The 13,185-nt window shown below is 45.7% G+C and overlaps 1 protein-coding gene across 2 annotated transcripts in view; it reads left to right on the top strand.

Annotated features, from left to right (window-relative positions):
- CTXND1 (cortexin domain containing 1) overlaps positions 1-3,915 on the top strand; it is a 33,633-nt gene extending 29,718 nt beyond the window's left edge. For both annotated transcript variants that reach the window (XM_026856156.1, XM_026856155.1), the window contains exon 3: positions 2,926-3,915. In XM_026856156.1, coding sequence (XP_026711957.1) covers positions 2,980-3,159 — 180 coding nt within the window. In that variant the 5' untranslated portion in view covers positions 2,926-2,979 and the 3' untranslated portion in view covers positions 3,160-3,915. The remainder of the gene's footprint in view (positions 1-2,925) is intronic.
- Positions 3,916-13,185: the final 9,270 nt, after the last annotated feature.

Genomic DNA, 13,185 nt, shown 5'->3' with positions numbered 1-13,185 from the left:
CCTACTGCACCCCCTAGATCTGTTCAGCGCCAACAACTGTCTCTACACGCTGGCTGAAACGCAGCTGCAACACCCAACGGCGCAGAGCACCAAGGGCCTCCTGACACCTCCTCCACCACGCGACTTGGATGGGCACGAGCGTTATGCTGTTGTGGCTCTGACAAGCTGGACCTGCAGAGGAGGTTTCTCCCTCTGACAACGCCGGTGCGTGGGCAGATTCAGGTGAGCAGTCAAGCTGTGAGCAAAGAGAGCACTTGGGAAAGCCAGGCCCTTCTGGCCAGCCCCAAGAAATATGTTCTGTATCAGTAATGACTTAATGCGAGATCACATTTCTGTGCTACGACTGCCATCAAGTTTATGGGGAGAGCAGGAGGAGGGAAGGCATGTGATTTATACAACCTCAAGAATACAGCTTTTTGGAAAAAAAAAATATTTATATTCCCACTAAAACCGGTGACTTTCTGGCAAAAGAGATTAACCTAAAGCTGAAACCGTTAGATTCAAGCTGTCATTGTAATTTCCTGTGTGAACTGCAGCTCAGATGGATGCTCTCTGGGTAGAGCTTTCTGCCTGGCATATCCCTTCCATAACACGCTTTTCCCTTCCAGCAGGGGAGGGAGCTGCCTGACCGCTCAGGTGTTTTGTCCAGCCTCAGTCCTGGGGGCAGAGGCAAGCAGAAGGATGAGGCACCTGAACCACAACTCCCATGAGACTGTGTGATGCCATTCTAAGGAGAAAAATCTCCAAAGAATGGATCACTACTTGAAACCTCGGATTATTTTTCTGAGCAAACGACTCATCTTTTAGAAGAAAGCACATTTTACTGAAAAAGCGTTTTTTTTTTCTTCCAAGATCAGTGCTGATAGAAATTACCAGGTAGTTCTGATATTCTGTAGGAGGTAACTTAGTGCGAAATAATACCACACGGTACAATAGCCAGAATGTCAGGAGGGAAAAATCAAATCCATCCTTGTTAGACCTTCACAAGAGTACTTCAGGACGGACTGAGCTACTTTAGTAGTTTTGATAACTTTTTTTTCTTGTGCTCCACAAAAAAAAAAAACAAAGTATCCACACTTAATACTCAGCCTTGCAAAGTCTTGACTCTTATCCACCGAATTAAGTCATAAACTGTAATGCAAGATCTCTTGGCTGGTGAATTGGAGTGGTATAGCGTATCCTGGGAATAACAGACTCTGATCAGTCCAGGTGAGCATTACTAGTATGATCCCACTCTTCAGTGATTCATTCAGGAGCCCAAACTCGCTGGTCCATGCTAAGGAGGTGACTGGTAAATACATGCGCTATCTGCTTGGTGTCATTCATTTTGCATCATCAGCTTCTCTTTCATCTCCCTGCTGCAGGACTGGCTGTCGCAGTAATTTCTGTACTTTAAGGAAATTAAAAAAATCTGCTGTCCTTGTGCTTAAAACAGACTAGAGGACCCAGATGATTTATACTTGCCATGTAGGATATAGGAGGTGGTGAAAACAACTTGAAAAGGAGTAAATTATGAAACAGAGAAGGAACTGTGAGCTTTAAAAATAAAAGGTCCTCTGTTCACCCTGAGAAAAATTTGCAGGGCACAAGAGTTCAGGAGTCCCTGGGACACCCACTCGCAGCTGGCACAGCATGAGGCTGCAAGAACATGATGGTCCAGCCAGACGTGAACTGCTTCTGAAAGAGCCCTGCCAGCACCATCAGCTCACTGGAAACGTAACCCCGCAAACTTGGCTGTGTAGATAAAAGCTGTATCTGGGATTTCCTCACTGCATTAATGTAGTTAGAGAGACCAACCAGGCTGTCTGATACCCAAATTTCACCCAATTCTCCCTATGGCCCAATATCTTCTCTTTCCCATCTCTCTTCTCCACATGAAGCAGGTATCAGTTCTCAGATTATTGCATTTGATGTGAAAGACTTTTTTTTTGTTGAGGGTGGTTTTTTGTTGGTTTGTGGGGTGTTTTTTTGATTGTGGGTGGTTTTTTTTGTTTGTTTGTTTGTTTTTGTTTTTTTAAAGAGGCATTCCATATTCCTGCTCTTTTACAGTAGTAACCCTCAACACTTCTACCTCCCACCTTGGCCAAAGGTGGAATAAGGAAAGGTTTCTCCCATCCCTGGGCAGTGACTCAATTCCATGAGTCAGGTCAGTTCCTCTCCGTCAGCTTTATCATACAAAGCAATTTGTGTTAGCAGCTAATGAACTATCCGGAGGAAAACTTGCAGAGACAGAAGGGCATCAATCTCTGCTGAGGCCATTTTGATTATGGATTCATATGAGGAGGACCTTCAGCTATGCAGACATCTGCATCGAATAAGATAATCCTTGTACTAATCACATAATCACCTGTACCTCTTTGGGTGATAAAACATCCACTTAAAAATTATATTGCTCCTAAAAATATTCTATTGCCTGGAGAGCCTATAAGTACCAGAGATTAAATATTATGGAAAAGAAGCATGCATAATTTTCACTTTGCTTTGTGCCAGTGAGAGACAGGGAATGTTTGGACAGAGAGGAAAATTGGGATAGAAACAGTCTGCTCTGCCATTTGTCTGCTCTTTCACACTAGCAGAGGAGGGGAAATATTTTTACAATTGGGAAATGCTGAGACAAGAACAGTGTCTGTACCTTTTAAGAAATGATATTTCAAGTGGATAGAGTTCATTCCCCACTGCTTCTCTTTTCTGTGTTAACATCTCTTTTTATTGTCTAATATTTTATGCAGGAAGCGTTCATGGGCTAGATTAAGGTGGAGATGAGGTTTCTTCTATTCACAGCTCTCAGTTACCAGAGCTATGACATTTCCAGTAGGTTTATTTCCCTACAAGAATATATCACAGACATTTTCCAGTTCTACCCCTGAGTTTCCTCATACTAAGGCGCAGCAATCCCTCGTGTCTGACACCGTGTTTGTTTTGCAGGTGGTTGATGATGTTAGGAGTAAATATAAACCCCGAGGAAGAGCGGCATGAGCAATGGAGGGACCAACCCCAGAGCCTGTGTACGTTGACGTGGACAAGGGACTGACGTTAGCGTGTTTCGTCTTTCTCTGCCTTTTCTTGATCGTGATGATTATTCGCTGTGCAAAAGTCATCATGGACCCTTACAGTGCCATCCCTACGTCTACATGGGAGGAGCAACATCTAGATGACTGAAAGAACTTCACTAGACAGAGCCATAAAATGCTGTGACCCAGGAGGCCTTTTCCCACCGGGAAAGCTAACACACAAACAGCCATTTTCAGATATGCAGGGCAACGGCAATATCTCTAAGAGCACATAGCATAAATTATTCTTGCTCAACAGATCAGGATTATCAGCAAGCCATTCCAGCAGCACAGTTTAATACTATGCAGCGACCCTTATTTTAAAGAAAACACTTATCACTGCAACTCAAGTAGCACAAGACTCTCCAGACTTTTCCTAATATAACTCTTGGTCTAGCACAGTTTGTCCTCCCCTCAGTATCTCCCACAAACCCAGGGTAACCATCAGAATTTGGAAAAGCGGCAAGAACATTTTGTCTTTCCTGAAAATAGATCGCTTCAAATATTTTCCTCGGTCCCTATATTTGTGTTTTGAAAAAAGTCCAGATTTTATAATTTTGTATCCCAGAGCACCACTAAGTAGAAGCGCTAAAGCACCCCTGGTTGAGTTGTATGAGCAGATTTATTCTCGACTTGCTTGGTTCTGCACGCACAATCCCTCTCCCACTGCAGCCACATTTCCAGTGGTCAGGATACGGAAGCACCCAGACTACAGTTCTCAAGGAGGTCACGCACTGCTGTTGACCCTGTAGCATCGCCTCGCTCTATCCTACTCATGGAAATTTAGTATTTACCTTCTGAAGAGCGGGGGATTGAGGGGTTCCCATGTCCTCTATTCCCCAGATTCTAAGGTTTCCTCACAGATGCCTTTTTTTATTGACAATATGTTTGATTTATGGGATTGTAAGGAGTTGCTGAAGCAATATAGAGTAGGTACTGCAACCACAACAAGCATCATGAGCAGACAAGACTTGAAAGCACAAATCTGCAAGAAGGGCGTTGCAGTATTTCTCCTTTTCCTTACCATCCTACCTAGGTTCTTGCTGTAAAATGATGCACAACAGGTGAGAAAGGTTGAACCAAAAGTTGCGGTAAGAAATTAGGTCATGTACTATTCTCAGCTCTGACAGATTTGTTTGTGGATCACACAAGTCACTTCTTTATGTGCCTCAGTCTACTCATCAGTGAAATGGGTGCAACAATATTAACTTGTGTCATATTTTGTCTGCCTCATAATACCAGAAAGCACTTGGAGAGCCTTAGATAGGGACACTTAAATAAGGTATTGATTTACAACTCCTCCTTGTGAAACTAATAGGGAAGATCTGAATCTTAGTATAGAGCAAGGGAAGTTCTCCCCAGGCAGAGGACTTCTCCACACCTCCATTTACTCTCTCATTAAGACTGCAATATTTTGAGTCATGCCAAATGGCACCTGGATTCGTTACATATTTCAGTGATTTCTGAGGACAGTCTGGATGCAAGGTGCTCAGCACTGTGAGTACAGAGATCCCAAAATTGCAGGTTTGAGGCATGTGAAGGTTTCTGCACAGATCTTCTGCACTGCACAATTTTACTAATCACTGTGGTACAAGATCCCATTCAGGAGGAAGGAGATTTGAGGATTGGCTTTAATCCTGCTTATTCTCTAGCAAGAAACCTCCACTGCTTCAATTACCCACTACTGATTGCTCATCAGGCTGTTATTTAGCCTCTGTTTCTGGTAGCCAGTTAATCACCAGTGAGAACTTTTTCAGATGTGAATGTTAATGTTCACCATACCTTGAGCAAACACACTGATCTCTCTTATCCGTGAGTGTGTCTATGCGTAACCATAGGAAAGGATGCCCTAGCTCAAAGAAGATGACATCTGTTCCCTGGGCTAAAGTTTAGAGCCCATTTTTTGTCATTAAGTCTTGTATCCCACCTTGATACTAGCGGACCTACTTACGGAATAAGCAAAATAACAAAATAAATCTATTTCCAGGCTAGAGGCACTTTCTGTTTGCGGGTGGCCTGGCTGATGCAGAGCAAGAACGGAGCTTGTCATCACACCTCCCAGTGCCAATACTCCACTCCGTGTTTATCTGCATGCAGAACAATTTGGCTTTGTCATGTGTCACCGATAAGACCCTGTTCAGCTAAGGACTTACACACGTGCTTAAGTTTAAGCCTCTGAGCAGGCTGCCTGACTACACAGAGACCAGGGTCAGTCCTGTGCTGTGTCCTCGGCAGGGCAGGGACAGCAGCACACGGTCCTTGCAAGAGCAAAGGCGTGTAAGTACCAAGGGTTACAAATGCTGGAGAAACAAATTAACGAGTTTGCTGTGGAACAATGTTTGCCACTTCTTTTTTTCTCTGTCCAGCTGTACAAACCATTTCATGGATTATCCTGAAAATCTTAACTGAAAGACCCGGTAGGTCCATGGGTAGCACTCTTTTCTAATAAAAAGGCATTTGTCTTCCTGGCATAGCCTTTCATGTCCATCATTCTGCTGACAAAAAAGGTCTCCATAAACATCTACACATTCATGTCCAATCTTTTCACGTGACTGTGTAAAAGTCGGCGTGATGGTTTTTATATAGATAAATGTAAATGCATTCTATTTTCTGCCTTCCCTCACTGGATACAATCACACCACCTCAGCACTCTAACCAAAAGCAATACTAAACATCATGCTGAAAACAGTAATTTTATCCTCCTTGCATTCAGCGTCGGGACTTGCCCACCCGAGGCGCATCATTGCGGCTCCTGCCTGATGCCAACCCCGCCAGCCCTGTCAGCAAAGCGGCGCCCACAGCCAGCAGGTCTGTTTTAGCAGGGACTGCATCGCTGGGCTTGGTAGCTAATTTCAGCTGCATGCAACAAGTGCCTCTGCTAGTTTGGGTTCTTTTTTAATCATTATGCCATACTACCAGCAACTGCACTCAGAGGAAATAATACAAACTTGTTGCAAATGTATTTATCTAACACAATAAACAGCTTCAACATGGAAAACCTTCTTGTTGCCTCTGTTGTGGTTCACTTCTAGTTAGCAGGAGCTCTTAGAAAACACCCACAACACAACAACAACATGTTTTTTAAGAAAGATATCCATTCCTGACAGCCCTCCCTGGAGGGTGAGAACAGAGAATTGCTCCCTGTGTGGTGACACCACTACAGACTCTCAGGAGCTCAGGACAGGGCTGATGAAGCTCCAAGTGTTCCTGTGGCTCTGCTGGAAGGTCAGTCCCTCCAGAGTGGCTATTTCAGGTCACACCCTCAGCCAGGAAGAGCCCTGAGCTGAGCTGCTGTTTAGCGGGGGACTGCAGCATGCTGTATTTCAGCAACTCATTATCAGTAACAAACTGCATAGTAAAAGAAATAGGGCCACTGAGATTGGAATCCCTCCTGCTAGCAACTGAAAATGAAGTGTGGAGCATCTGTGGGGTCTCTTTGAAGAAGCCACAGAGTACGGGATATGCTGAATAAAAAGTACCCAGGGAACTCCTCTTCTTGAAAAAAGATGGAGACAAATTGCTAATGCTTTTACTCTTTTCAGAGTGGCTACTATGGCTAACAGACCTGAACTGAAGGCAGCAGTGGCTGAGTTTGGGCAGACACCCTGGAGAACTGTGGGCATAAAGACCCAGGGACTGATGCTGGTGAGCTGCACGAGCCATGCTGCTGCAGCCTCTGCTGTCCAAAGGTGTCCCCAGCCTGCTGGTCATTGCAGGTCTCGGCAGGTAACTTCAACCCACGTTACTAGAGCTCAGAAGTCAAGTCAACACAGGATTTAGATGGGGAAACCACTGTGCTCAGACTGCAGCCACCTCCACGGCACACACAGGGAGGATGGTGAGGGCAGCAGACCACAGGTGTTTAACTGGTTCACTTAAACCAGTGCTCCGCAAAACAGAGGGAGCATATGAGAGATGAAGGCAGCGACTTTTCAAGACAGCCCCAAAATAAAATTCCATGGAGCAAAACTGATGATGGCCCCCTGTGCTACCTGCAGTTCGCAGGCAGACCCCCACTAATAGCAATAGCTGAGCCTACAAAGCCTTGAGCTTCTCCACCCAAAGAGATCCAAGGACAGCAGTGACACCACGACCTGCATGTGGACCGGGCATTGCTGCTGGGGCAAAGAGTCATCCCAAAGGAGCAGCCACACCTGCAGTTTTGCATCTCTGAGGTCAGCATGGGAATGCATGGAGTGACACCCATGCACGGATCCCCTGCTTCAGCCCCAGCTCAGCCCTGGCCCATGGTGGTGCTGGACCTGCACCAGCCGCTGGCACAGCAACAGCTTCAGCTGAGCTGCCCATGGTGTGGGAATTCTGCTAAACACAGGCTGGAAAATCTGAAGTCACCTTCTCCCCTTCCTGACCCTCTGTCTCTGACCTTGTCAACCCAGATTTGCCAGGCTTCAAACCACTTGCCTCATGGTTTTTCATCTCAGGTGATTTAATTTAAATAAAGGATATTAAATCCCCAATTTTAACCACGTCTCAATGCTGCAATGGAAATCCTCCATTTCCCTCAACATTCTTTTGCCTTTGCACTTTTTTATTTTTTAAAAAACTGCTTTATTAAAACTGGCTTTGGCTGCTACTCCTTACTAACTGGGAGTGCTCACACATACATTTTTAAAGCAATACACAGTTTAAGATTCCTGGTTGCATTTATTCTCAGGGTTCAATTCAAGCCACAATGACATTAGGAAACATTGAATGATGCACTTCTCAGTTACAAAGCTCGATCTTTTATACTGGGACTTGGCCAGGCAGCTCCCAGAGGGAAATTGGAAATCAGAAATCAATCAAAAATGTATTAAAATTGCATTATGTGTGCTGAAGCCTTAAGGAAAGTAAAATTTTTCAAAACATATTTTATATTTAAGACTAATTGAAATTTTTTGAGCATCAGCCATATTGCCTCTGGAGAAGAAATGAAGTGCCTGCTAAGGGCAAGCGTGCAGCCAAGCTGGGCACCCCACCAGCCCCCAAGGCAAACCCCAGAGCCACCTCAGGACACGGCAGCTCCAGGGCAACCATCACTCTGCCAAGCACGTATGTCCTGGATCCAGCACACAGTGAGGAGGGGGACAAGAAACCCTCCTTGCGCTTGCAGCTCCCAACCGGTCCCTTAATAGTCATTGACAAAGGCGTTGATCCTACCAGCTGACCCAGCGGGTGCTCAGCTGCTACCAGGGACTTCTGCTCCTGCAGCATTCCCCTTCCACATTAACTACTGTGTCTACCCGAGCTCTGTTACAGCTCCCAGTTAGGTAACATGGAGCAAACAGCAAAAATTAGAGAGCACAGGACTATAATTAAAACTTCATGGAAAAAAATCAAACACACGTGCAACAGAGAAATCGTCAAGGTGAAGATGTTCTCGGGAATGAGAGGACACGGAAAGGGAGGAGCAGCTCACAGCGGATTTGTATGGGGCAGTACGGTGCCAGTACTTCAGCATGTCCCTCGTGCACTTCAAAAGCTTTCAATCAATTTTAAAATTCCAGAAGCGCTCCCTTTCTTTCTCACTAAGCAGCAACCGTGTGGGCATCCTGAACCGAAGCAGCAATCAAGCCTGAGAAGCGGCCTCGTGTCTTAACACTTAAAGCCCAAACCAGTGTGAATATCACCTACCAGCTCTGCCCCTCCTAACAAAGTCACCACCTTGACCCCAAATAGCTACTGCAAGAGCGTTTTACTTTGAGTTACTCCTGCCTGGTTAATGAAGGAATTCTGAATATTGCTGACCCCAATGTTTTCATCAATTTTTTTTTTTTTCCATGATATCACATCCATTTCTAATTAGAATCTCTATAGAAAACTATTTTTGGTGAAGAATGCCAGCATTTCACACAGAAAATCCATTGTTTCCTTTAAATTCTGAAATATGCTTTAGGGTTTTATTCTGTGCTTTTCTTTTGACACTTAATTATACCAGCAGCACTATTATAAATTATACCCAGCTTTTTCATTACACACCAACCACACGATACTTTCAACTACAAAAAAAAAATACAGCCTCAAACAGAGGCTGCCCTTAGTTTTCTTAGCAGCAAAAAATAACAAAACCAGGTGAAATATTATCAGGCAGTATGATTCCTCGCATCTATGACCGCCCTGTGATAAGGCAGCCCAGCAGAGAAGCACCTCCAAGACCTTTCACCCAACATCTCAGCATTACTCACACCCAGGATCGTGGCGCTGAGCTCCATGGAAAGTGAAACACCCGGCCAGCGAGAAGGATGCTCCAGGCAAGTGTAAGAGCTGTGGTTTCCATTTAGATGAACATTTCCGTTCCCTCTGCTCAGGAAAGCAGGGTCTCTCTTCCCACACAACATTACATGATTCTGAACGAGGCCTCCCAGGTGGCTGACACAGCAGAAAGGTTTTAATTTTCCTCCAGGCCTCTGAAAATCCAAGAAGGAATTTCTTCTACACCCAGGTCACAAACCTGGTGCTATGACAGGGCAGAGGAAAAGGAGCTCTGGGTTTGAATTTTTTTTTTTTTTCATTTTTGCTGGAAGCCAGGTTGTAAGCACACTAAGGAAAACAGATTTAAATCAAATTAAAATTAATAACCTCTAGATGGAGGGAGACTCATGCTCAAATTTAACTGCAGCAAAAGCTTCCAGAAGCGGAGGGGACATTCTTTGTAGAAAGAGTCAATCCAATTGAAATGGCACTTCAAAAGTAAACTTTTCTAAGCACCAGGTCTGCAGTGCTGAACTGAAAGCACCAAGCTGAAGTACCCTCCTGCTCCAAGAGCCTCATTTCACTCCTGTTCAACCTCACCCCTACCCTTTAAGTCTCTTCCTCCCAAACCAGAAGAGAGCTCCATGACCTTCAGTTTAAAGGCCAAGGGTGTAAAGTGGTCACAGCTGCCGCAGTGGAGGCAGAGCGAGCGGGAGGTGCTCAGCACACCTGGGTGCTTCCCAAAACTTGCACTGGAGGCTGCTGCCTGCCCAGGCAGCGGGTGCTGCTGTGGCTGTAGCGCTACCAGCCAGGCAAAAGCAGTGCTATTTTAAGGACGGCACAGCACGTTGCAGTACGGATATACCCTTCATTTGCTCCTTGGCACTGGGTAGCCTTGGCAGGGATGAGAATTAGCAGTGCTGGTGGCCCTGGGCTCGCTGTGTTGGGTGAGGGCAGCCCAGCTATGGGCCCCCCTTCTCCCCAGTGCCCACCCGAACGAAGCGCACAACCTTCTTCTGGGGGAGAAAAGAAAGTGGCCTTGGGCATAAAAAAAAAAAAAAAAAAAAAAAAAAAAAAAAAAAAAAAAAAAAGTTTCTCTCCTTTCTTAGCATCTCCTGGCTTTTTGGCCCCTGTCCATGCAAGCAGGAGGCAGATGTCTCTGAGCTCTGTCTGATCAAGGTTTTGGACAGTCTCCAGCTCACCTCTGAAACCTGCTCTCAGAGCTGTATCTGAGCTCCTTTCCAGAAACCCTCCACCTTCTGAGAACCTAGGACTTCTCCAGATGTCCCCAGGCCAGAGAACTTAATCTCTGTCACCTTGAGGTCTCAGGGGGGACCTTACCACCTCCCACCCATGCTCAGCACAGTCCGGGGGTGCTTGGCCAGGCGCTGGGGTTGTGGCCCCGGGATGGAAAGCGTGGCCACAGCAGATGCAAAGCCACCCTACTCCCTCAGGTCTGGGGCTGCGGGTGGCAGCCTGGCTCAGGGTCAGGAGCCAGCCTGGGGGGATTTGTGGCTGGGTGCCTCTGTCCTGCCAGGGTTTGATTTGCAGCAGGACTCTCAGCACCACTGACCTTCCTGCCTGTCCAAGCAAGGAGGCCAGTTTCCACTTGCAGGTTGCCCATGTACAGGACTTGCCTTAACCTTGCTCAAAGCCGGGGAAGAGCACTATGGATTTAACCGTTTCTGTAAGTATTCCTGCACCCAGAAAACATTGACACTGTGGTCCTTCCTGGCTGCAATACATCTTGCATCAAGGTCAAACCCCATGACTAATGGATACTGCTCCGACATCAGCTCTTGTCTCTCTGCGGGTGCACCCCTCTCCTCAGACGTTGCATTTCCAACACATCAGATATGTCAAGATGCGACATGGATGTTGCTTCTGTGGAGAAATTTCTCCACTGGATAAGTACTTTCTGTGTCCTCCTGCTGCTGCCAGGAGTAAAGCCAGGCTGTGCTCATCCTGCTATCACTGCACAAAGCCAGCAGCCTCATGAGTTATTTCTAAATCCAAGGGGGAAGGTGTCAACTTGTGGGTGTCCTCTGAGGTCAAAAGAGAGCTCAAAGCATCCCATAAATGGATAACCAAGTTAGAGAACATTAAATAAACATCTGCCTATTAGTTCAGCTCTGAGTTTCCACAAGACCCTGAAGGGGAAATAGCTTTTCCTTGATAAACAACAAGCCACAGTTTTCCTGGCCAGGTCATCCCTCCTGGTGATAGTGGAATGTCTTAGGCTAAAAATTTAAATTGATTTGGGGATGGATCCTCCAAGTATCATTCTTTAAAGGGATTATTCTTATTGCGCACTGGAAAAGAGGCTGTTTCAGTGAGCATGTCCCGTTAGCAGTGATTTATCTGCACTGCCACATTTTTTCATTAATCTTCATTTCAAATTCATTTTTTTCTCCTGCATGGCCAAGAGGTTCACATTCCCAATTAGCACTGGGTGCTCCCCAGGATGACATTTTGATGTCATCCCACACCAGCAAATCTACCTGGCAGACCTTGGGAAGAGCAACAGGGCAGCCATGGGAAAGCAGCAGCCGTTGCTCATCCTGCTGCCGCTGCACAAAGCCAGCCGCCTCATCAGGCTCTTCACATTGAGGACCAAGCAAATATTTAACAAGTTCCCCTTGCACTGTACCAGAGTTCATTATCTGGTCTCCTGAGCTTCTTCAGTGAGTAATATCCTCTAATTGATGTGATTTGGCACTTGGCCATAGAGTTAAATTGATTTGTAGACCACTGGGAGACAGCAGATGCCCTTTACACTTGAGAAAAGTGGCATGTGGCTTTGTTTACTGCCTGCTGCAAGGGGATGCCACAGCAAGAGATGCCTTTTAGGAGTGCAAGGAGGGAGTTTGCCTCCTCGGTGTCCTCTTACCGCAGCCCCCATTAGGTGACAAGGTGTGACGGCCACCAGTGAGAGCCTGGGGATCACTCCAGCCATGGAGTTCACCCTCCATCCTTGACCCCAGGGAGGCTGGTGCACAGGGGGAGAGAAAGGGGGAATTCTCTCAAACCAGGGCAAGATGCATGAGGTGTCTTCATGCTCTCTTTTGAAGGGTTCCCCAACACAGGGGGCTGGTGGCGATCTTTGTTCTGGGACACGGAGAGTTCTGGGACAGGGGCAGGAGGAGCACGGACGAGGCGCCTGCTCCCGGGGCAAGGGGAGGGCGGCAGCTGCAGGCTGCAGCCTGCTGGGGTTTACCTCCAGGAACTCATCAGTGCTGCAGCCTAAGGGTTGAACTCCAAAACCTGCACAGATTTTCCTTCTAAGATGCAGGAGTTTAGTGCTGAGCCCTCTTGGTCATCATTAGTTGTTTGTTGGTGGGCTGGGTTTTTTGTACAGTACAATTCCTGTTTTCACCATTTTAAAAGGTTGACAGTTTGTCTAGTACTTTTTTTGTTTTGCTTTCCTGCTGCTTTCCGTTGTATTGATTATCACATTTGCAAATTGCTTCATTACAAATTAGTTTAGGGCATAGTCATGTAACTGTCTTTTACTCAGGATGCTCTACAAGCTTTTAGCATCCATATGCAACTCGCCTCCAGGATTTTACATCCAGCATATGAACACCGTGAAGAAAAGAAGCCAGCATGAAATCTCAGCTGTTAGCACCAACCTAGTACTCTGAATATTTAAGTTTACTTGAAAGCCTCTTTTTTATGATTATGAAAAACATATTAATACAGTAGAAGAGTTAAGAATCTCACTTTCCATTTCAACCATCTTATTCTAAGAATTTTAAGCTAGCATTGAAATCCTTTTGTTATTGCACCAGAGAGCCACATTCATCTTTAAGATATTTATTGCTAATTAAAACTAATAAGATTCAAATCACTCATATAAAAATAATAAATCTGAATGGAGCAGCATGACTGTTAAAGGTGGAGGGAGAGATTGTCCTCCTCAGATGTCACCTTACTCCGGTCA

The sequence above is a fragment of the Athene cunicularia genome (assembly GCF_003259725.1).
Source record: "Athene cunicularia isolate RWA chromosome 10 unlocalized genomic scaffold, athCun1 chr10_part1, whole genome shotgun sequence".
NCBI classification, from domain to species: Eukaryota; Metazoa; Chordata; class Aves; order Strigiformes; family Strigidae; genus Athene; species Athene cunicularia.
This window is presented reverse-complemented; position numbering and strand designations above follow the sequence as displayed.